General features: G+C 44.3%; 1 protein-coding gene across 1 annotated transcript in view; it reads left to right on the top strand.

The window, feature by feature from the left end:
* The first annotated feature begins 1,201 nt into the window (after positions 1-1,201).
* Positions 1,202-24,418, top strand: part of LOC111155031 (mucin 4, cell surface associated) — a 47,402-nt gene continuing 24,185 nt past the window's right edge. The window contains exon 1 of the mRNA XM_022515045.1: positions 1,202-1,283. Coding sequence (XP_022370753.1) covers positions 1,202-1,283 — 82 coding nt within the window. The remainder of the gene's footprint in view (positions 1,284-24,418) is intronic.

The following is a 24,418-nucleotide window of genomic DNA, read 5'->3' as shown; positions in this document are numbered from 1 at the left end:
TTGGTGTGGGCAAGTCCCAATAAATAAAAATGGGGTGACCTGAGTCCTAAGACTTCCAGGAGAAGCCTATAGTTTCTTATGGGGTCACTATGACTTCTCCCCAGGTTCTACCCTCAACCCACTACCCATCCCAGATCCCTGAAGCCACTTTCCCAGGTTGCCTTGGGCTCTCTGGACTTTGGCTCTGTGCTCCCTCCTCTGGAAAGAAGACACCCACCATTGGGGAGAGTCTACCATGTGCCTGGTGCTGAGCAGATATTCTGAGCCCAACACCCCTTTCCAAAAGTTGCACACATGATCCTTCCTTCCTTTCTTCCTTCCCTCTCTCTCCCTTCCTTCCTTCCCTCTCTCTCCCTCTCTCCCTCTTTCTTTTTCTTTCTTTCTTTCTTGATTTTATATATTCATTTATTTGAGAGATAGAGAGAGCAAGTGTGGGGGAGCCGAGGGGGAGGGAGAGAGAGAGGGAAAGAATCTCAAGCAGACTCCGTGCTGATCAGAAACAGGGCTCAAAGTGGGGCTTGATGTTGAACTTGATCTCGTGACCCTGAGATCATAACCTGAGCTGAAACCAAGAGTCAGAGGCTAATTGTCAGAGGCACCTAGGTGCCCTATATACAGGGTATTTCTGACTCTTACCTCTCACCCCACTGTTACCCCTCTCCCTATGTTTCTTAGGGGCTTCTTAAATCTCACTCTTCTCCCATTCATGCAGCCCCAAACTCCCTCCCTCTTGGCCCCTTTGTTCTCCATTCTCCCCTCCCCTGTCTCCTGAAACCACCCAGCTGCCTTCTGCCGTGGCCGTCCAGAGCTCTGGCAGGACGGGGCAGCCTACGATTCCAGGCATAACAGTGGCCCACTCATTCCCAGTGCACCCTGGCTTCTCGCCCCCCACATCCCCCTTCCATCCCTCCCCCTAACTGGCTCAGGCTGACCACGGCAGAGAAATAGATGTATCAGTATCTTCTTTTTTTTCCTGGTGGGGGAAAGAGGTGGAGATTGAGGAAAAAAAAGGACGGGGCAAGGATGATTGGCATGGCGCCCCGCCTTCTTTTGTCCTACTCCCTGGGTACTCTGGCCCCTCAGGGAAATACACCTGTCTCAGGCCAGCAGCCGGTGGGGACAAGTTCACCTCTCTTCCTCAACCGCAGCTTCTGTGCCGAGGAGCTTCCCCGGGGGAGCCTGAGGGACTCTTTCCAGAGCCATGAAGGGGGCCCAATGGAGAAGGGTCCCCTGGGTGTTCCTGAGCTGCTTATGTTTCTGCCTCCTTTGGCCAATGATCCTGGGTAAGTGATGCACCTGGGGCATGGAAAGGCTGAATTCAGGGAGCTGGGGCTGTCACGGAGAGAGGGTGAGAGAGGTGGGGGGAAGGAAAGGGGGGAGGAGGATGAGAGGGGGAGAGGGAGACAAGGAGGAAGGGGGGGGGACGAGAGGGAAGGGATGGGGCAAGCGAGCGGGGGGGGACGGGGGGGGAGAGAAAATGGGGGAAGGGGAAAACCAGAGGAGACACGCAGACCTGAAAGGAAGGGGCTGAGGAAGAGGACAGGCAGACTGGCTTAGAAACAGGAGAGGACCAGAGGGCACCCCAGGTGCCTGGCTATTGGCTTCTTGCCTCTAACCTGGGACTGAAAAGACTCCTCTTGGGCTGATGCCCTCAGGGCCAGGCTCATAGGCCTGGTGTTGATCTTGGCCTTCTCCACACACCCCCACTTCCCTTCTCTGAATGGAACCGGTGTTGGGGGTGGAAGCAAGTTCTGTTGGGGAAGTCCGTTTGACATCCTGCAGTCCTCCGCCTTCCAAGCTGCCCCTCTCTGGCTCCAGGACCGGGTTTCATTCTGTGTTTCCCGGTGTCTGCGTCTTCCGAGGGATTCTGGGGGCCAGGAGAGGATGAGGGGTCAGAATCCCAAACCAAAGAAATAATTCACAGCTCTTTCCCCTCTTCGACAGGCCTGGGGCAGCTTTCAGGCAAGGGATCATTTCTTGGGAGGGGGTCAGGAGGAATTTACTCTCTTACAGGTAGTAAGAGACCCAGAACTGGGAAGTGGAATGTTCTGCCTTCCTTGAAATGTGTAAGGGTTTGGCTAAGAGCAAATGAAACAACTACCATCTCCCCAACGGTCCAACCCTCCCACTGCACACACGCCCCTCCCCTCCACCCAACCTACCCATCACGTGGTAAGGAAACGGAGGCCAGAGGGAGCCTCCAGAGCCTCTGGTGGCCAGCCACTTAGGAGCAAAAGAGGGCTGCGGAAGAAGGAGTGTCTGTGGGAGTCATGATGGTGCGAAGGGGAGCAGGTGACTTGAATTTAGGGGATCCAGGGCCCAGTCTTGGCTTTGGCACTAACAGATCTGGTCACTATGTCCAGGTCCTGTTGTCTTCTCTCTCTCTCCAGGCCTTGGTTCCCCTATATAAAAAGTGGGGTGGTGGATGGCATGACCTCTGGATTCCCATGTTCTTAAGTTTTGATATTCTGTGACATAAAGTCAACAGAAAAGGGTTCAGTACCAACTCTGCCCTTCGCCCTGCCTTAGGGTTCTCTTGCTCAGGAGGAGTCAGGGAGTTGGTAGGAGAAGAGCCCAGAGGGCAAGAACTGGGGTGCGGGTGGCCAGGAAAAGCCATGGGGAGCCACGGGGTATGAACAAAAGAAGGAATAAAGGACCATGAGGGTGAGGGCCTGGAAGAAGTACAGTAATGTCCTGGAGTGCTGGGGCCCGTGCATTGTTGAGGGGACAAGATGGAGACTGGCCTGGAAAGGAGGTGGGTGTGGGGTGGGAAGTGCTGCCCCAAGCATCTGACTGAGCATTTGGAGAACATGGAGGGAAAGACAGTCTCCACAGGACAGGTAGTTAACCGCCCTCATGTGCCCCAGGGAGCTTCCAGGCGAGCAGAAACTGGTCTGTCCCATTCCCTTGGATCGCTGAGGGTGACCCATCTGGCAGAATCTGGGGTCTGTTTCCACACTTGCTGCAGGCACCCTTACCCAGGCAGAGCCCCTGCGCGGCTGGAGGGAAAGCCCTGGGGATCCCGTGAAGATGCTGCAGTGGTAAGGGCTTTCTTAGGGAAAAGCTCTGGCTGTCAAAAGTCAACGGGGCAAAAGAAGGTGCACAGAGGTGGGCTGGACCGAGAGCCAATGGAAGTCAGAGGTGGCCAGTGGCTTCAGGTGAGAATGACTCAGAAAGAAGCCTGGCACCCCTGATTCCATGCCCCACGGCAAGGAAACTGGGTCAAAATCAAACCCAGTCTCCAATCCTATCAATGTCCCTGTAACTGAGGGACTGCTGCCTTGCCCAGGGCCACCACTGGGAGGTTACAGACTGCCACAAGTGCAGGCCAGAGGAGACCGCATCACAGAGGGCCCCATGGGGCTGGGTCTCCTGCTGTCCCTCTCTCAGAGAACCTCCAGTCTGTCTGGGGGAGGCCTACCCAGCTTGCCACCAAGGCCACAGGACATCTGCCCCCACCCTCACACTCCGCCCCAGGAGACTGTCACTACGCCTGGAGACACCAAGGAGAGAGCCCCCAAACAAGAGGTCCTAATAAGAAAACAGGTCAAATTTAGGCTGGTGGCTCAGCCAAATGTACAGCAAAGAGCAGAAACTTCAAGTCAGAAAACCTTGACTGAGTGTTGCCTCCTAGCCTGCCCCGGGGACATGAGAAGGGTCCCTTTAGCTTGGTGTCTTTATTAGCAGAATGAGTTAAATGCCAAGCAACTGTTTCATAGGGTTGTGGTGAGCATAAAATGACATCATCTCTGGTGTAAAGTAGAAGAACCATAAAATCTTGTTTGAGAGAAGGGACTGTTCCTTTTAGAGCTGGGAAGATTGGGGGTGAGGAGGGTGAAGCCAGGAATGGAACGGACATCTCTGCGGGCAAAGGTGTGTTCATTCATGCAGGCATTCTCGAACCTCCAAAAGGCAACCCTTGTCCTTCCTGTGGGCTTGCAAGGGCTGGCTTGGCTTATTTAGAATGTGGCTTCCGGCCTGAGCTGCCCCTGAAGGCTGGCTCTGCTGTTGGGCAGCTCCCCTGCACCCCGCTAGAGCTGAGCCCCTGGCTTCTCGGGGCATTGCCCAGTGACCTCCTCCCCACCCTTGATTTCTGGGCTCGACTCTGGAGGCTAATGCTGTCCTGGCAGTGTCTGACCGGAGAGTGATTTATGTCTTCGTGACCAGGAGAGGCCGAGAAGCAGTTGCATTTTTCTGTGCTCCAACAAGTGCTTTTGCTGTCTATCCCCTGGTTTCGTGGCACTCCGAAATGCTGGCACCCTGAAATGCTTCAGATAGCTGCCTCCTGCCGCTCTTGGGGCCACTTCTTTGAAGGGCAAGATGGAAGACTTTATCGGCGTCTGTCCTCCTTCTTCCCTATGTCCGCCTAGAATGCTCGTCTCTCCTTCCACTGAGCTGAATTCATGGCAAGCAGACCCTTAGTTGTCACCGTATACCTGTTCCCCAGCACAGCGCTGAGGTGTGGAGCCAAAACAAAGTCACCTTGTGCCCCAGGGAGCTCTGGCACTTTATAGAGGTCCAAATGCTCAGCATCTTCCTTGAGACCCTGAAGAGGCCCCAGGAACCGGGTGTGTGTGCTTGTGCCCAGGGCCTCCACCATCACGGCGCTGCTCCAATAGAGGGCGCTGGCTTCCACTGCAGGCAGCTCGGTGTGCGTTTTTAAGGTCTGCATAGACGATTACTCTCTTCGTAAATGCCCCCAACTACAATAGCAACTTGAGTCCCAAAAGGCCTGTTGGCGATGGGCTTTGAGCTTGGACTTCTTCATTCACTTGTTGAACCTCTACTCATGCCAAGTGCTCTAGATATAAAGACGAATAAGTCGCGTGTGGTTCCTGCCTCCAAAGTTTTTAAAGGTCACACAGCCAGTAAGTAGGGCAGGTGGGATTAGAATCCAAATTTCCTGACTCCTCCTCGTTTCCTGGGTTTGCACTGCATAACGAAACATTTTACAGAGGAATCTCCAGCCCAGCCCAGCCCACCAATGAGGACAAACAGAAGCAATCACAACCCCTGCTGAGATATTCATTCGTTCGTTCGTTCGTTCGTTCGTTCATCTGTTCATACATGGGCTAATTAGACAACTATTTAAGGAGTGCCTGACATTGTTCTAGGGCAGAACTGTGTGTACACTGTGAGAGATGGAACAGACAGGGCCCAGCCTCCTGGAGCGAAGATCTAGTATGCAGAAAGAAAGAAAATAGTTATAGAAAAATTCCCAACCACAACTGTGGTATTATGTTGAACGAATGTTCTGATGAGAGCAAAGTAGGGAGAATTCATTTAGATTAGTTAAGTCCAGGAAGGCCTCTCTGACCAAGGGCTTCCCTCTGAGCTGAGACAAGAAGGCAGAATATTAAGTCAGGGGAGGCAGTGGTGGGAAGGAGCACAAGCCAGGCAGGGGAAGACGTGCAGAGGCAGGAAAGAACTTGACTGGGAAGGACTTGAAAGAGGTAGGCCCGGTTTAGATCACACAGGGCCTGGTAAACAGTGGAATGGCTTACGGTTTTAAGGAACTCGAAGGGGCAGAGAGTGAGGGGTTTCAGGTAGAGGAGTGACATAGTCAGATTTGAATTTTGGAGTGATTCCTGGATAGAGTGGAGGAAAATGGATTGGAAGTGGCCAAGGGTGAAATGGGAGACCGGTTAGCTGCTGGCTGTAGGAGTCCAGGCAGAAGACACTATGGCTGGCCCGACGGTAGCTGAGGAGATCGGAGAAGGGAACGGAAAAGTGAAAACAACAGCAGGTTACAAGGGCAGCTGCCTTCACCGGGATTCCAGACGTTTATAATGACCAAGATAACGGGCAGCACTAAGTGCCATTTATTGAACTGAAGTACTGAGCTAAGCACTTCATGTGCAGCACACGAATTGGTGTTACTGTTATCTACCATCATCCCACTCTTACAGCTAAGGACCTCGAGCCTCAGAGAGGTCAAGTAACTTGTCCTACTCACACAGTGAATGTTGGTCACTTTGATTCTAGAACCCATGCTTTTAGCCACTCCGTGGCCATGTCATATTCTGCTGTTCATTGTTCCTGTCAAGCTCAGAAAGGACCTAGTTAAGGGGGGTCAGAAGCACCATGTCTGTGAGGAATCACAGCTAAAACAACCAAGCAACCACTAAATCACAGTAGTGACTACAGTCTTGCTTTCTTGCTTCATATCTTTCTTCCCTGAGTGAGAGACCAGCCAACTGTGTGCTGACGGAACTGAGGTATTGAAAAAGCCTCTTTCATAATTAGCTTCTTCAAGCATCTCCTTCCTTTTCCTCATTAGTAAACGGAGCCACCTCCTTTAAGCTGATCTCAAACATTTAGGTCAGAAGCACTGTGAAAAAAAATTTAGACTGCCCTTCACAGTTGGCTCCAAGGCAAGAACTTTGTCTTTCTTTTCCAACTATACCCACGGAAGTCACAGCAGTTTGTGACTAGTGGATATGCCTATCCACTAGGTGTTTCTTCACCTTGCAGACTATCACAGGTCATCTGACTGAACCTCTCCAGCATTGGGGAGTAGCACCAAGGTTACCCTGGTGAAAACCCCAGAAGCTCCAGAACCTAGTCAAGAAATGTCAAAATCCAGCTTCCACCACCTGTTCACAAGTGCGGCTCCAACCTTCTTTTCCCCACCCCTTCCTCTCCTCAGAAGTTCAATCTCTAGCCTCCACCCTTTGGTTTGGGAGCTCATCTCTCCCTGGCTCCCATCTGAGGCAGGCACACCCTCCTAGCCTACGGTTGCCTTCAGGAGTTTGGCTACCTTCTGCTGTAGTGGTGGTCATACTTCCCAGGCAGCAGCCATCGAGTTGGCCTCCTCCTGGCCCCGGGGCCGCTGCAACAGTGACAGGAGAAACAGGTGCAGCCTCACACTCTCTCCAAACCTCAGCTGAAGGAACCAAAGACCAGGGGATGGGGCTACATGAATTTGTTTATTCAACAGACATCCATGAAGAGATCCTTGTATGCCATACACCATTTTAGGCGCTGAAGATATCTCAAGATCAGTAATCCCAAGGACATTCGAGTTAGCGACTTTCCTCATCTTGAATTCTAAGAACAATGGAGGAAAAATACCCAATGGTCACAGTTCCTGTTTCCTCTAAGATGAAAGTAGAAACACAAACCATAGCTACCACCTCCATTGTTACCTGTCAGTCCCTACAGCTGTGGCTCCAATAGCCATTGTAGCTATCATCTCACACCCACATTTCTGGGAACTCTCCTGCTTCCAAACTCTGACCACAGAGGGGCGGCATCCTGAAATCACCCACAGCCCAGGAACAGCTCAGAAATCTCATTCCTTGGTCAAGAATTTCTGAGGCAATGGCAGTCTTCAATCCTGAGAAGCACCAACTCAGCTGTGTGTGAAAAACAGTTTCCATGACCTAGTTCTTCTGTGAGAGGGGCTGAGGTAGCACCCAGAGCCCAGTTACCAACTATTAGGGTGAGAGCTGTGCCGATTCTGAGGCTGACACACACACAGATTGCCCTTGGCTCCCAAATAGGGAGGCCAGACAGGTAGTCCTGCCATCCTCTGCCAACCTCTATATAACTTGGAGGGCACCTGCTTCCCATCCATGAGTCCATTTTCTCTTCATGGCTATCTTCACAGGTGGGTGCTTCCTTAGCTCTCTGCTGCCCCAGGCACAGCCTGGCAAAGAGCCCCACTAATCAGGAAATAGCATCAGAAAAGTAAAACTTTGTGGTGATTTGGCTCATGGGTTCCTCACCTCCAATTCCAGGAATAACTCAAGACAAACAGACGAGGCACTAAGAATAAACCTCTGCCCACAATGCACACATGTAAGACGGAGGCTTTGTTTCTCCTCAAGGAGTGATTCACCAGCTATGGAAATGTTATCTTCCCCCAGCATCGCCACTGCAGCCACCACTCCTTCAGCTGAGTCAACAACACACCCATCACCTCCTCATACCTGTGGAATCACCAGAGGGCTGCAAAAAAGAAACAATGCTTATCAACACCATCAACTTCTGCATCCCGGTTGCCCTGAGAGGACTCATACAAGTGTTAGATACCTCCTAACAGATACAGTGTAGTAACTGCCTTGCTGAGCGCTCTCTCACTGCCATGGTAGTCAAGAAACCCATGGAGGGTTCCAGGACTCTGAGGGAGGAATGCCCCACTTCCTGGCCAGCCCTGGTGCCCTCACTAGCCCTTGATGGAAACTCCTCTGAGAAAACTTCTTTTAAGAAGTTTTCTTTTTGTCACCCCAAGGGGTCAATAACCATTGTAACTCACTGGCATCATCACAGAAAAGGAGATGCCAGGAAAATTGGCAGAAATAGCCTGGTATCACATCATTTGTCCCCGAAAATGTGCTGAACCGGGCTTAGAACACTCTGCTTGTGGCTGACTAAGAATTCAGGGAAGGTCAGTCTCCTTTTCTCCACCCTTTACTTCAGCTCTCCTGAGGGAGGGTTGGAAGAGCCCAAACTGTGGAGAGGCCATGTCCTCAGTGACAGTCCCACAGCCAAGCAATACCTCACAGTTTCCAAGCCTTGACTCTTACTGTGAGCCCCCACCCTCTCACTTATAAGGCGTGCGGGGTTGGGCAAGTCACTCAGCCTCTCCAAATCTCAGTTTCCTCTTCTGTGAAAAGGGGGTATTATTAATTAAAAGAAGCTATAAAGCCCTATACAAATACACAGTACCAACATTTTTATTGTTTATAGAGTCAAATGTACCTAGTGAGAGAAGTACAAAAGAAATCGCTATTCCCAACTGTATTGACCAATTAACCACAAGTCAGCTGACATTCAAAAACTCAAAGAGGAGACAATGTGTGCAACAGAAACATCTTGGTAATGGGCATTCCTTACAGAAACCACTCTGCAGTACAGACAGACCTACGGACAAGACTACTGAACACGCTTCTCAACCACAGGCTCAGCCAGAACCAAATGGCCTCCCTCTAAGGACACATGTTTCAGGATCCTGATTTCCTTATCACAGTTGTAAGAGGATGACAGGAGCAATTCCAGTCACCCATCTCCGTAGCCCTGATAAGACAACTAGGCCCATGCCCTTAGGATCCAAATAGCTTCTTTCCACAGAGGGCAATCCAGGCATTTTCTCAATTTCCCTGCTAAGGAGACGATGAGACATTCTCCTTCGCGGTTCCCATAGCTGAAGATGAAGCCAGCAGTGGGTGAAGGCAGGGAGTAGGGCAACCAGGAGGAGCAGTTAGTGGCCGCCGTTCAGTATTCAGAGTAATGAGGCTCACACAGCAAAGTGAACGAGAGACCATGATGGGAGCAATAACTCGGAGGAATAATAGTTGGTGCCAAACTGTGATGTCGGGGACAAGGAAAACAAAGGAATCAAAGAGGACTCGGGAGCTTCTGTCCTGAGTACCTGGGGGCTGATGTTACAGTTAACATAGGAAGACAGAAGAAACAGTCTGAGGAAGTTTGGCTTGGACATGTTGCATTTGACAGGCCAGCCAGGTAATCACTGGAAAGGTGAGTCTGGAAAAATGGGTGTGAAGCCAGGGTAGAATTATAGATTTGTAAGGTGTGAATAGTAGATGTAGTCTAGCCAGACAGAAGCTGTAGGAAGAAAGGCAAAAGCTGGAGATGACACCCAGAAGACTGACTTCCTCTGGAAGCTGAGAAGAGAAGAGAAATGGCCCAGGGAGCAGAAGAAATGGGGAGAGCACTGGATGAGCGGAGTCCTTCCATTTGAGGAGGCAGTGCCGTGCCGGTAGTGAGGAGACACTGGCTGAGGAGAATCTTGATGTGGGTGCTCAGTAAATCTTTTGTTGAGAGGATGAATGGATGTTGGTGCTGGATTTCAGAGACTAATGGGAACTGAAGAAAATTGGTTTTGGTGATTAGGAAGGAGGGTTTTTATAACTTTTCAGGAATGTGTTTTTGGCGAGGTGACTGGGGTGGAGGGCAGAGTATAAGAAATAGATAGAGAGTAAAAAAGAGGTGGAGAGTATAGACCTGACTTTCAGGATGCTCGTGGCTGAAACAAAAGATAAGGGATAAGGATGGAGGAAAGACTTAGTTTAAGTCAAGAGAGACTGAAACGGGGGCTCCTGGGTGGCTCAGTGGGTTGAGACTCTGCCTTCGGCTCAGGTCATGATCTCAGGGTCCTGGGATCGAGCCCCACATCGGGCTTTCTGCTCGGCGGGGAGCCTGCTTCCTCCCCACTCTCTCTGCCTGCCTCTCTGCCTACTTGTGATCTCTGTCCGTCAAATAAATAAATAAAATCTTAAAGAGAGAGAGACTGAAACGCATTTGTAAGCAGAAGAGAAGGAGACTCTCAGACAGAGAGAGGTGATGGGCTGAGCCACCCAAGGAGGGAAGAGGGGAGCAGACTGGGCACCGGGCCTGTCTGTGTGTGTCTTTCTGTGTGTAGCCTTTTGGTAGAGTGTCAACCCATTTTGGGGGCCAGAATGAGGGACCAGGTGAAGGCAGAGACGTTTCCTGGTGGAGAGGGTTCTGGGACATAGGAGATCAAGTTAGATGCTCTTTTCAGTGAAGTAGAAGAGGGACTCTCATAGAGAAAGGAGGGAGAGGAGAAGAGAGGAAAAATGTTTCTCTCAAATATCAACTCTTCACACTAGCTCTTAGCTCTGCAAATACATTATGCATTTGGCCGGGTCGAGAATGACAGGTTTCAGTTGTTTAAGAATCTGATAGGAGCTGAAGAGCTGGGCTTGCATGCTGTTAAAAGATGACGTCTGTTCATTCCAGCAAAATTTGAGCACCAAGAATAAGGCTGGGAATATTCTTGAGAATCACGCTTGATCAAGCCCCCAGATTTCATTGCCTTACAACTTCAGTAAGGTGGTTTTAGCTTACAAAAAAAAGCTTCTGCTCCTCCTCCTCCTCCTTCTTCTTTTTACAATTTTATTTATTTATTTTCGAAAGAGAGCATAAGCAGAGGGAAATGGGGAGGGAAAAGCAGGCTCCCACTGAGCAGGGAGCCCAATGCAAGGCTTGATCCCAGGACCCTGGGATCATGACCCAAGCTGAAGGTGGACACTTAACCGACTGAGCCACCCAGATGCCCCTTACCAAAAATTCTTAAGAGCAGATACTATTATTTTGTTTTAAGGATAGTGTTCCTTAAAATGTGGTCCATAGATCACGGGTATCAAAATCACCCTGCACATGTGTGAAGGGCAGATTCCTGGACCCCACTCCACATAGGGAATCAGATTCTGGTGGCAGGCCCCAGAACCCACTTCTACAAGTTACCCCAGGGATTTGGAGGCACCCTATCTTCTAAGAACCACTTTCTTACCAAGGAGAGCTCCTTTATGGCTTTCTCCCCTACCAGGATTTCTTGCGGAGGAATAACTCACTTGAGGTTAGCAAACTGTTTTCCTACATTGCTGACTAATTCATGGAAGGAGTGGCTTAAGACTTGTTTAAATGGTGGTGAAAGACAGATATGGTAGTGTAGTTTTGATATAACTAATGCTAATCTCTTCCTTCTAAAGACAAGCCCAACAGATTTAAAGACTTGTTAAGGCTGCGCCTTCTCCCCTACAGGAGAAAACAAGAGTTATCAACTTGAGGGGGCTCATTTGTTTTCTTATTTATTGGAGCAGGAGATTCTAGTCAACTCAGCCCAGGACAGGCACATCTTTTAAACAAAGGTTCAAAAGCAGGACACAGCCCTGTTGGACAAGATTTAGAACTGGTACTGCCAAGTACAAATGTTTTCCAAAGGGGGAGAGTAGGAACACCTGAGTGGCTCAGTTGGTTACTATCTGCCTTCGACTCAGGTCATGATCTCAGGGTCCTGGGATCAAGCCCCGCATCGCCCCTCCTTTTCCCTCCCCCGATGCTCTCTCTCTCTCTCTCTCTCAAATAAATAAATAAAATCTTTTTAAAAAAACACAAAGGGAAAGAGTATTGAGAAATAGCTAATGGGGCTGTAAATCAGCATGACTTCTCTGTCAAGAAATTTGGCGGTATGAATTAACGACATGAAAGTTGTTAATGACAGCATTAACCAGTAAGTCTACTTACTGAAATTTCTGTTAAGGAAATGAGCTGAAATAATGAAAACAAAACAAAATATTTACCCAAAGATAGTCATCAAAGATTTATTTATGATAGCAACACATTGGAAATAGCCTAAGCATCCACCAGTAAGTTAAATACGGGCTGTCCCTATGATGGAATATTATTTAATGTATAAAGGCAACATCCAATGTTCCATAGGGGCACGGACACACATGCATGCACACACACACACACACACACACACGCACACACTTACACAGACCTACTAGCGACACATGGAATAAGCATTAAATAAGGTTTATTAGGGAAAACCTTACGAGCAAAGCAAAGAACCAGTAGAGTGTACATGGTTCTTGGGCTCTCATTGTCTCGAGAGGGGTGGTTAGAGCTAACTAAGCACATGGAATTCAGTGTTCCAGGAGAGACACTTGCCCTCGTGCTGCACCGTTGCAGGGAAATGGAAATGGGAATGGTGGCAATGAAAGATTTCAGTGGAGGGAATGATTTTGTTGGGAAAAGGGGCCCCCAGAGCTCAGCAAGGGAACTTTGCATACAACACCCAAGATCTTGCTGTTGGGCTTAGTTGACCCAGTCCCTCCCTCCCAGTCCCCCCAACCCTGCCACCCTGGCCCCTGGCCAGCACTTCCTTGCCTCCAAAAGGGAGGAGAGAAGGAACTATACCACCCAAGGCATAAAAGATTTGTCTCCTCAGGCTATGTTTAGAAAGAATAAATACACAAAGAGATGCTCATAATATCAGATGAAGTTTTAAAAAATGGATGCAAAGTTATATATGTTGGCTAAGTTAAACTATATATATATATATAACAAAAAAATGCTGGAAGGACACACATTAATGTGGTTTTCTATTTCTTAAATTCCACATATGAGTGAAATCATGATAATTGTCTTTCTCTGATAGACTTATTTCGCTTAGCATAATACCCTCTAGTTCCATTCACATCGTTGCAAATGGCAAGATTTCATTTTTTTGATGGTGGAGTAATATTCTATTATATAACAGAGGATCATAGGGGAAGGGAGGGGAAAAATAAAATAAGACGAAATCAGAGAGGGGGACAAGCCATAACAGACTCTTAACTATAGGAAACGGACTGAGGGTTGCTGGAGGGGAGGGGGTGGGGGGATGGAATAACTGGGTGATGGGTGTTAAGGAGGGCACGTGATGTAATGAGCACTGGGTGTTGTATGCAACTAATGAATTACTAAATTCTACCCTGAAACTAATAATACATTCTATGTTAATTGATTGACTTTAAATAAAAATAAAATAATGTGTTTGTCTGGGTAGTGACATTATGGGGTATGGATCTTTCAATTATCTCTCTTTTGCAATTTTAAAATAATGAATAGATCTTTTTTAATATATTGCAATGAAGTGATATAACTTTGTCCACAGAGATTAAGCACCTCTTTTGTTAGATTTAGTCTTAGGTATTTTATATTTGTCACTATCATAAACACTATCATTTAAAAATATTTCCTTTTGCTAATGTATGGAAATACAGTTATTTTTACATTTTTAATCATATATGTAGAACTTTGCTAATAATTTGAAATTTGGGGGGCTTTATATGTAAACAATTATAGCAACTACAAGTGATCACAGGGTGTTTCTTCCTTTCCATACCAAATAGAACTTCTCTATTACTTCATATCCTTGTTTATTTTTATTTTTTTGTTTTATTGCATTAGCTAGCCATTCAGCCTAATGTCAAATAAGTAATTGACATGGATTCATTCTAAATTTTAAAGAAAATGTTTCCAATATTTTATCTTCAATATTTTATTTTCAAGTATGATGTTTGCTAATGGTTTTTTATTGACATCATTTGTCAGATTAAGAGTTCACTTTTTTTTTTTTTAGTTTGCTTAGAGTTTTAACAGGAATGAGTATTGAATTTGGTCATATGCTTTTCCTTCAACTGTTGGGATGATTATGTTTTCCCTTCCATTCTGTTTATACTGTGACTTACATTAATAAAATTCCATATTTTTGCATTTCTGGCTTAAACCCAGCTTGATCATGATGATTTTTTTTTTTTATAAATCCAATGTTGAACTTGGTTTGCTAATATTTCGTTTTGGACATTTCCATCTACATTATTGTTGAGATTTATTCATCTATAGTTTTCCTTTCTTCTTTTTAAAAAAGATTTTATTTATTGGCCAGAGAGAGAGAGAGAGAACAAGCAGTAGGAGTGGCAGGCAGAGGGAGAAGCCGAATGAGGGAGAATCAGGCTCCCCACTGAGCAAGGAGCCCCATGATGGGATCATGACCTGAGCTGAAAGCTCTATTAATGTGGTGTGGCTGAGCCACCCAGGCTAATTTTCCTGTCTTATACTTTGGTTTTGGTATTAAAGTTATAATAATCTTACAAAATTAGTTGTAGGGCATTCCCTCTTCTACTAAGCTCTGGAAGAGTTTATATAAAATTGGAATTATCTAATTGCCTATAATATCATCTTAACCTACCTTTTGTGGGTAGGTTTATTTTTTAACTGTTGATTCAATTTAAAATATTTTCTATCAGATTTCTATTTTTTCTCAATTCATCTTATTTTTAAATTATGGTAAAATACACATACATGATATTTACCGTCCTAACCATTTTTAAGTAACAATCCTATGACGTTAAGTACATTCACAATGTTTTGCTACTGTCATCACCACACATTTCCAGAACTCTTCATCTGTGAAACTGAAACTTCATATCCATTAAAATAATAACTCCTTATTTCCCTTTTCCTCCCAGATTCTGGCAATCACCATTGTACTTTCTGTCTCTATGATTTTGACTACTCTAAGTGATTCATTTAAGTGGAGGTTGTACAACCTCCTTTTTTGTGACGGGCTTATATCACTGGACATGATTTCCTCAATATTCATGCATGTTACAGCATATATCTGAACTGCATTCCTTCTTTAAGGCTGTATCACATCCCATTGTATGTATTTCCCACATTTTGCTTATCCATTCAGTGGATACTTATCAAAGAACACTTGGGTTTCTTTTATGTTTTTAGTTATTATAAATCATGCTGCTGTGAACATCGGTATACAAACACCTCTTCAAGGGCCTGGCTTCATTCTTTTGCAAGTGGATGTCCATTTTGGTTTGTTTGTTTGTTTGTTTTAAAGATTTTATTTATTTATTTGACAGAGAGAGAGAGAGAGAGAGAGAGATCACAAGCAGGCAGAGAGGCAGGCAGAGAGAGAGAGGGAAGCAGGCCCCCTGCCAAGCAAAGAGCCTGATGCGGGGCTGGATCCCAGGACCCTGATACCATGACCTGAGCCGAAGGCAGAGGCTTCAACCCACTGAGCCACCTAGGCGCCCCATGGATATCCGGTTTTCTCAGCACTCTGTTTATTTAAAAACAAACTGTACTTTTCTCATTGAATAGTCTTGGTTTCCTTGTCAAAAATCATTTGACAATATATATGAGGGTTTATTTCTGGGTCTCTATTCTATCCCACTGGTCTGCAAGTCTGTCTTTATGTCAGTACTACAGTTTTGTTTACTATAGGTTTGTAGTAAGTTTTGAAATCAGAAGTGTGAGCCCTCCAACTTTGCTCTTCTTTTTCATGATTGCTTTGGCTGTTCAGGGTCCTTTGAGATTCTACATGAATTTTAGGATAAGTTTTTCTGTTTCTGCAAAAAATGTCATTGGGATTTTGACAGGGATGGCAGCATTGAATTTGTAGGTCACATTGGATAGTACTGACATCCTAACAACATTAAGTCTATTAAACTTGGGGTTTATTTTTATTTATTTATGCCTTCTTTAATGACTTTCAGCAATATTTTGTAATTTTTATTTTTTTAAAGATTTTATTTATTTATTTAACAGAGAGATCACAAGTAGGCAGAGAGGCAGGCAGAGAGAGAGAGAGAGAGAAGCAGGCTCCCTGCTGAGCAGAGAGCCCGATGTGGGGCTCGATCCCAGGACTCTGAGATCATGACCTGAGCAGAAGGCAAAGGCTTAACCCACTGAGCCACCCAGGTGCCCTGTAATTTTTATTGTATGAGGCTTTCACCTTCTTAGTTAATTCCTAAGTATTTTTTTTCTTTTTGATGCTATTATAAACAGAATTGTTTTTTAAATTTCCTTTTTGGATTGTTCATTATTAGTGTTTAGAGATACAACTGATTTTTGATTCAAGGTGTGTTGATCTTGAATCCTACTACTTTGCTGAATTCACTTATTAGTTTTATAAGTTTTTAGTGCGGAACCTTTAGAGTTCTGTACATATAAGATCATATCTTCTATAAACAGAGATAATTGTACTTTTTCCTTTCTAATTTGGATGCCTTTTTATTTCCTTTTTTTGTCTTTTCCTTTTCCTTTTCTTTCTCCTTTTTTCTTTCTTCATAATTGACCTGGCTAGAACTTCCACTACTATGTTGAATACAAATGGTGAAAACAAGCATCTTTGCTTTGTTTCTGATCTTAAGAGAAACAGCTTTCAGTCTTTCACCGTGAGTATGATGGTCATGTTCATTGTGGGAATTCAATATATAATTTGCGTTATATTGAGGTAGTTTCCTTCTGCTCCTAGTTTGGAGAGCATTTTTATCATGAAAGAGTATTGAATTTTGTCGAATGTTTTTTCTCTATCAATTGAAATGACCATGTTGTTTCCCACCTTCATTCTATTAATGTGGTGTATTGCATTGATCAAGTTTTGTATGTTGAATCATCCTTGCATTCCAGGAATAAATCTCATTTAGTCATGGTGTATAATACTTTTAATATGCTGCTAAATCCAGCTGGCTTCTATTTTGTGGAAGATTTTTGCATCAGTGTAAGAAATATTGGTCCCAAGGGATGTATTTTTTTCCCCTTGTAGTGTATTTGGGTTTGTTATCAGGGTAATGTTGGCCTAAAAGAATGAGTTAGGGGGGTGCCTGGGTGGCTCAGTGGGTTAAGCCTCTGCCTTCAGCCCACGTCATGATCTCAGGGTCCTGGGATCGAGCCCCACATCGGGCTCTCTGCTTGGCAGGGAGCCTGCTTCTCCCTCTCTCTCTGCCTGCCTCTCTGCCTACTTGCGATCTCTCTCTGTCAAATAAATAAATAAAATCTAAAAAAAAAAAAAAAGAATGAGTTAGGGTGGGGCACTTGGGTGGCTCAGTCAGTTGGGTGCCTACCTTCAGCTCGGGTTGTGATCCCAGGGTTCTGGGATCAAGCCCCACATCTGGCTCTCTGCTCAGTGGAGAATCTACTTCTTCCTCTCCCTCTGCTCCTGCTCTAGCCTTCACTCCCCCTCTCTCTCTCAAATAAATAAATAAAATCTTAAAAAAAATGAGTTAGGGAGTGTTCCTTCCTCTTCAGTTTATTGGAAAAGTTTGAAAAGGATGGTGTTAGCTCTTCTTTGAGTGTTTGGTAGAATTCCCCAGAAGCTATCAGGCCCAGGGCTTCTCTTTGTTGGGAGATTTTTGATCACTGATTCAGTCTCCTTACAAGTTATAGATCTATTTAGATTTTCTATTTTTTTATGATTTAGTCTTTTTTTTTAAAGATTTTATTTATTTATTTGACAGAGAGAGATCACAAGTAGACAGAGAGGCAGGCAGAAAGAGGGAGGGAAGCAGGCTCCCCGCTGAGCAGAGAGCCTGATGTGGGACTCGATCCCAGGACCCTGAGACCACGACCCGAGCCGAAGGCAGCGGCTTAACCCACTGAGCCACCCAGGCGCCCTATGATTTAGTCTTGACAGGTTTTGTGTTTCTCAGAAACACACTGACCATTTCGTGGAGGTTATCTAATTTGTTGGTGAAGAACTGTTCACAGTGCTACCTTATGATCTTTTCTTTCTGTAGAATTGGTGGTAATGTCCCCATTTTCATCTCTCATGTCAGTAATTGGAATCTTCTCTCTTTTTTTCTTAGTCCACCTAGCTACAGTTTTATCCATTTAGCTGGTCTTCTCAAAGAAGCAACTTTTGGTTTTATCGATTTTCTCTATTTTTGTATTCTCTGTTTCACATATCTCTGCTCTAATCTTTATTACTTTTTCCTTCTTCTGGCTTTGAGTTTAGTTTGTTCTTCTTTTTCTAGGTCCTTAAGATGCAAAGTTAAGTTCATTCCTAATATTCTTCCTTTCTATTATCTTCTTTTCTTTCTTTCTTTCTTTCTTTGTCTTAATTCACCTTGCCAGAAGTTTGTCTACCGTATCTTCAAAGAACCTACTTTCGGCTTTGTTGATTCTATTTTCAATTGTTTCTGTTTCAGTATGTTCTATTCTTCTCTTAATTATATCCTCCATTCAGTTTTCTTTTCCTTTTTTCTTTCTGATTTTTTAAAAAAGATTTTATTTGACAGACAGAGATCACAAGTACGCAGAGAGGCAGGCAGAGAGAGAGGAAGAAGCAGGCTCCCCGTTGAGCAGAGAGCCCGATGTGGGGTTTGATCCCAGGACCCTGAGACCTTGACCTGAGCCGAAGGCAGGGGCCTAACCCCCTGAGCCACCGAGGCACCCCTCTTTCTGAATTTTTTGTTCACCTTTTCTCTGAGAGTTCCAGATTTATGTAGGAGATACTCAATTTACAGTGTCCTGATCTGAGAATGTGTCTCCTTTTCCCATGGAGCCTTTAAAACTCAACACTCTAGATCTCAAAGAGCTGAAGATCCTGTGGGAGGCTGACTTACCATCTCAGGTTTCAGCTCTTTCACTCCTGAGTACTTCTTTCCTTTCTTCTGATCTCAGTCAGCTCTGCACACATTATATGGCATTTGCAGGTTTTGCCCTTAAAGGCTTATCTCTTCTTCCATATTGCTGGAAACAGAGTTGTACTACTGTTATAAACAAACAAAAATATTTACTTAAAAAAAATTGGGCTATGCTATCATGAAACTTTTGCTGCTGATATTGATTGTAACAGAGGTGATGCAGGTTCTGAAAATATATTAATTGCCAAGAATTTATAATAAATTTAATAAGTCTGGCATGTCTGTAACTTCTGTCTGGTGACTCAAAGTCAGATAATAGAGCAATGCTCTTATTATTTTCTTAGGAAAATGAAATAAAATTGATAATAATTGTGTAGGGAATGTTTTCTAATCTAAACCTTATCTGGAGAAAACAAGTTTTGCAACTTTACTGAAGAGAGTTCAAGCATAAAATTAGAAGTCCTATAAGCAAATCTACTCATCTTTCTGAATATAGGAAGTCTCCTTTTAAAGTTGAAGCAGACTCATTTGAGGGTTAAGAACCTCCAAGCTCAGTCTGCAGCTCTTTCCATGCGTCTGTCCACGCCAGCTTAGAAGTATGTCACCTTTCATTAACTACTATTAACAAAGCACAGGGGTACCTGTGTGTCTCAGTCAGTTAAGCACCTGCCTGCAGCTTGGGTCATGATCCTGGGGTCCTGGACTTGAGTCCTGTGTTGGGCTCCCTGCTCAGCGGGGAGCTTACTTCTCCATCTCCCTACTGCTCCTCCTGTTTGTACTCTCTCTCTCTGTCAAATAAATAAATAAAGTCTTAAATTAAAAAAAAAGTAAAACAAAACAAAAAAGGCACAAAAAAGGCAAGTGAGTCACTTATATTTTTTGAGTCACTTATATTTTAATAAATTAAAGCTGACTCATAATCATTCTCACTAACCTGAATGTCCAAATTGTTTTCTTCTTCTTTTTTTTAAAGATTTTATTTATTTATTTGACAGAGAGAGATCACAAGTAGGCAGAGAGGCAGGCAGAGAGAGAGGGGGAAGTAGTTTCCCTGCTGAGCAGAGAGTCTGATATAGGGCTTGTTCCCAGGACCCAGAACCCTGAGATCATGACCTGAGCCAAAGCAGAGGCTTAACGCACTGAGCCACCCAGGCACCCCATCCAAATTGCTTTCTTAAGAAAAGAAAGTGGTGGAATTATAGTCAACTCCAGGAACTGCTTTTGAACCTTCTCTGGGCATTCGTCTCTCTGTGAACTTCATCTGTTCGTTTGTGACCCTCCTGTGAACTTCCCAGGTGTAATCTGAAACTGGCCCCTGTGCTCAGAGGGTCGAGAGAGACCCAGGAAAGAGGTGGGCCACTCCAGATTGGTAGGTTACAGTTTTAATAATAGCAAAGGGAACTTAAGTACAGGCTTGTCTTGGGCAGCAGCAAGATGAATAGATCCTGGCACCTGCCTGCCAGATCTTACAAGGTTATAGAGAGGCCCTAACTGGGCTCAGTCACATATGTCCTGTAGGTGTTTCCAACACTACGTCACCATCCTAAGGCTGTCCTTGGAGCAGCCTCTGGGAGTAGGAAATGGACATGGAACCCACATTCCCAGGATAAAGGGAGGGGCAAGGAGCTTGCAAGTGCCCGGGGTCCAGCTGTTGGGTCAATGCGGGGTGGGGAGTATGTCACGTCTTTTTGATGATGTTCACCAACATCATCAAACAACTAGTTAGGACAAACATCAACAACTAGTTAGGAACATCGAGGTTAAAAAAAAGTTTGAGTATAGCTAAGGAGCCAATGAAAACAAAAAAGAATAAGTTCCTGAAAGAAACAAAACAAAACAAAACAAAAAAGACTCTGTTTCTTGGTTTCTTATTTGCTCTTCTTTGCTCTAAAAGACCCAACACCCTTAAAGATAAAATTCAGGAGGATAGTCTGCCCTACTGGTTGACTGAGAATTTGTCTGTGACTAGTGGGAGCACAGTCAAATATTTTAAACCAAACAGGCTGGTATTTAAATATTCTGCCTAGCAAGTAAATTGGAAAAAAAAAAAAAAAAGGCATGATCAGTTAAATTAACATCGTGTTATAAAATGACCAAGGTAGAGTACATACTCCTTAGGTTTCTGCTAGATTGGAACAAATGTTAGAAATGAAGGGGGAAAGTAGACCTTTAATTTGTTTGTTTGTTTAAAAAAATTATCGTTCAGGTGCAAGAGCTAACGTTTTCTCCCACTGGGGCATTTAAAATGGTCTGGTAACCTTTCTAGTCTAACCTTGCCCTCCTCTTCATAAGGAAGACTGCTGTGGGTTGATACAGTCCTGAGATAGTCACTCTATAGGAATCTTGCACCTGGACACCGAGCTCTTGTTGCAGAATTTTTCCATTAAGTTTGCCTGTAGGCATATCTAAATCTCCGACCTGGAGCAGGTTTTATTGTCCAGACTCAACCTTGGGCTAATTTAGGCTCAGTGCCAGTGAGCTAGTCAGGGATGCATACTGTGCTGTGCGACTGAATGTCTTCCTTCCACATAGACACTATTTATTGTCCATAGGGAAGGAACTTACCTTCATCTCTTTGGACCTCTCAGGGCTGTCTTAAGGGAAGAAATATTTGGCAACTTCAGCAAGAAAGTCTGTCCCCTTCAAATCAAATAAAAAAGATGAAAACTTAATTTTATTGAGATTTCTTGAAATTTCTTGAAAAAATTGACTATGTCTTTTTCATTTAAAAGGGATATTCACATTATAGGGTTTTAAAAAAAGTTAGCACATGTAGTTGACAAATTTACTGTTGGGGCCCTGACTATATATGTCAGAGCCCTCAATCATCTAGAGAAGCCCCTTCTTCTATTTATTTATTTAAAAACATTTTTTTTAACATATAATATATTATTTGCCCCAGGGGTACAGGTCTGTGAATCATCAGGCTTACACATTTCACAGCACTCACCATAGCACACACTCTCCCCAGTGTCCATAACCCAATCACCCTCTCCTTACCCCCTTTCTTCTAAATATTAATCTTATCAATCCTTTGAGTATTTTGAATTTGGCCAATCATGAAAAATCTCCTTCTTCCAGTAAGTATATTGAAATTGGCTATTGTCACCTTGGAGAAAAGAACTCTCTTCAAAGAAGGAGCAGTATTGGGACGCTTGGGTGGCTCAGTTGGTTGGACGACTGTCTTCGGCTCAGGTCATGATCTCGGAGTCCCAAGATTGAGTCCCGCATTGGGCTCCCAGCTCCATGGGGAGTCTGCTTCTCCCTCTGACCTTCTCCTCGTTCATGCTCTCTCTCTCACTGCCTCTCTCTCAAATAAATAAATAAAATCTTTCAAAAAAAAAAAAAAGAAGGAGCAGTATCTTGGTCTTGATGTTCATAATACTTAAGAGAACAACATCTCTTGGTAAATGGAAAAGGGTTTTCAGGAAAGACCTAAATACTTCAAGTTTGTTAAAACTGGATTTCTTGTTGTATCTCAAGAACTGCAAGGGGGAAAATGTTTTTCGGGGGAACCAAAGATGGTTTTTGGAGAAAAAAAACAATTTAAGTTACTGAACTAATGCAAAATATTAAATGAAATTAGATTGTCATAAATGAACTTCTACTATGATGTCTATCTCTTAACCAATGGGTCCATGCTTTTCTTCAGGTGGTCTAGATAAAGGGCCATACAATAACTTTCATGGACTCTAAGCACTGTTGCCCTCCTGGGATCCTCACGTTGTTAAAAAAAATTATTTTACAGCTGTGTTGAATTAAAGAAAAATGTGACCAAGGATAGATTAATTATTATATATTCACTATTATCACATTGATTTTTTCCCCTTCTGATTGTAAAAAATGAACATTAAAAAATGAACATAAAAACGGTTTTGTTGGTCTTAAAAGTAGTTTGGGGGCACATGTCATGGCCCATATGACAATTTAAGGTGGCTGGATCTTTAGAAATAGCTTGCTGAGGTTTGTAGAAATGGGGATGACCTGAGCTCAAGAACCCACATGATTTTGAAAATCAAATAGAATTACTTCAACTTCTACTTAAAAAGAAAAGGTAAAGTAGGGAAGAAAAGTTCTGGATTGTAGGCAGAGGAATCACCCACAAGGAAGGTCCTCAGAAAGAGTGAGATGAAATAAATATAACTACCTGAAGAGAAGACAGGATTCCCAACCCCATGCTATTTCAATAGATACCCACACTATTCCACAGAAGGAGTCACTTCAAACTTGAGTCCTCACATTCTGCTGGAATGGGTGTACATTGGGTGTACTTCCAAATGCTTAACACTGAATAAACAAGTTGTTTAAGATAGTACAAATGGTCGACATGTTTGCTGTCGATAGGAAACGTATTTAGGCATGTCCGGGATTCAAACATACAAGATCACAACTATTTACCAATTCTTGCTCTCCAGAGAAGTTTCTGATAGGCCAGTGAATTTTTGGCATGTTTCAGATGGACTAATAGAAAGAAATAAAGGAGTAAAACAAGATAACAAGAATAACAGTAGGTGTTAAAACTGAAAAAGTTTTGATGGGATGAAGACACAAATTGGGAAGGAAACTGGAGGGATAAACACTGGATTAAGGAGAATAAAGAGAGGCTGGGAAAAGAAGAGGAGGTTATACAACTCCTTTGTAGTGCTTAAGAAAAACGTGTATAGGATGGGTGACAATTTGAAATTTGTTGAGTACATGAACTGTGGGTGTATTTTAAATAAAACATTCATCTGAAACTGAGGTACATGAGTGATGACTTCTAACCCGGGAATGGGGAAAGTAGGAGGTCAACTCCACCATTTTCCATTACTATCTTCCAAACTAACTGCTAATGGAGACAAATTGCTACCACAAACATTCGTTACCATATAATTTAAGACTAATTGTTTCTTATGTGAGTAAAAATATTAGCATGGGTAAATAAATAAATCCTTACAGCCATTTAGTCTGGGGCATTATGATATGGATATGGACATGTACAAAATAGTTAAAAACTCCACAGTTACTCCCATGTCTCATAAGACATTCATTCATATATGTAAAGTGGATAATCCTCAATCCCCCTGACAAAACGGACTTTACCAAGTAGAACCCCTTGTGAAAAATCGTACTGAAATGCCAATCACACAAATATGAAAATGTCAGAAGAGTGGAGGCATCAGCTCAATAAATACCACTGTAAGACACAAAACACAAATTACAACAGGACACAGGCAATTTTATTCCTATCAACTCAAAAGTCTCAATGACAATTGAATTAGAAGACCCTTAACAGCACTCTGTTCCTTCATCTATTCCAGGAAATCCAACAATTTCTAAGACTGACACGAGTCAGACCAAGAAGACCAGCAGAGAACCTCACACCAGCACCAACTCAACAGTGACCACATCAACTCCTTCATCCTCCACACGTGGATCCACTCCCACGCACGAGACGTCCCACGAAACAGCCACCTCTGGGACAGCAGGCACGTCCAGTCCTTCCAGTGTCAGTGACAAGACTTCCACACGGTCAGAAATGCCCACGTCATCAGCCGCTACAGCTGACATTTCGTCCTCTTCTACTGTTAGCAACACACCTGCCACGACCTCAGAGATCCCCACAACACCAGTGTCAACAGACACCCCACGCGGAATCACAACACACATGCCACGGTCTGATCAGACAAGTGCAACATCGCTCACCTCAAGTGTCACAAGCACAAGAACGCCTGGGG

The sequence above is a fragment of the Enhydra lutris genome, unplaced genomic scaffold (assembly GCF_002288905.1).
Source record: "Enhydra lutris kenyoni isolate GAN:26980312 unplaced genomic scaffold, ASM228890v2 scaffoldscaffold39, whole genome shotgun sequence".
NCBI classification, from domain to species: domain Eukaryota; kingdom Metazoa; phylum Chordata; class Mammalia; order Carnivora; family Mustelidae; genus Enhydra; species Enhydra lutris.
This window is presented reverse-complemented; position numbering and strand designations above follow the sequence as displayed.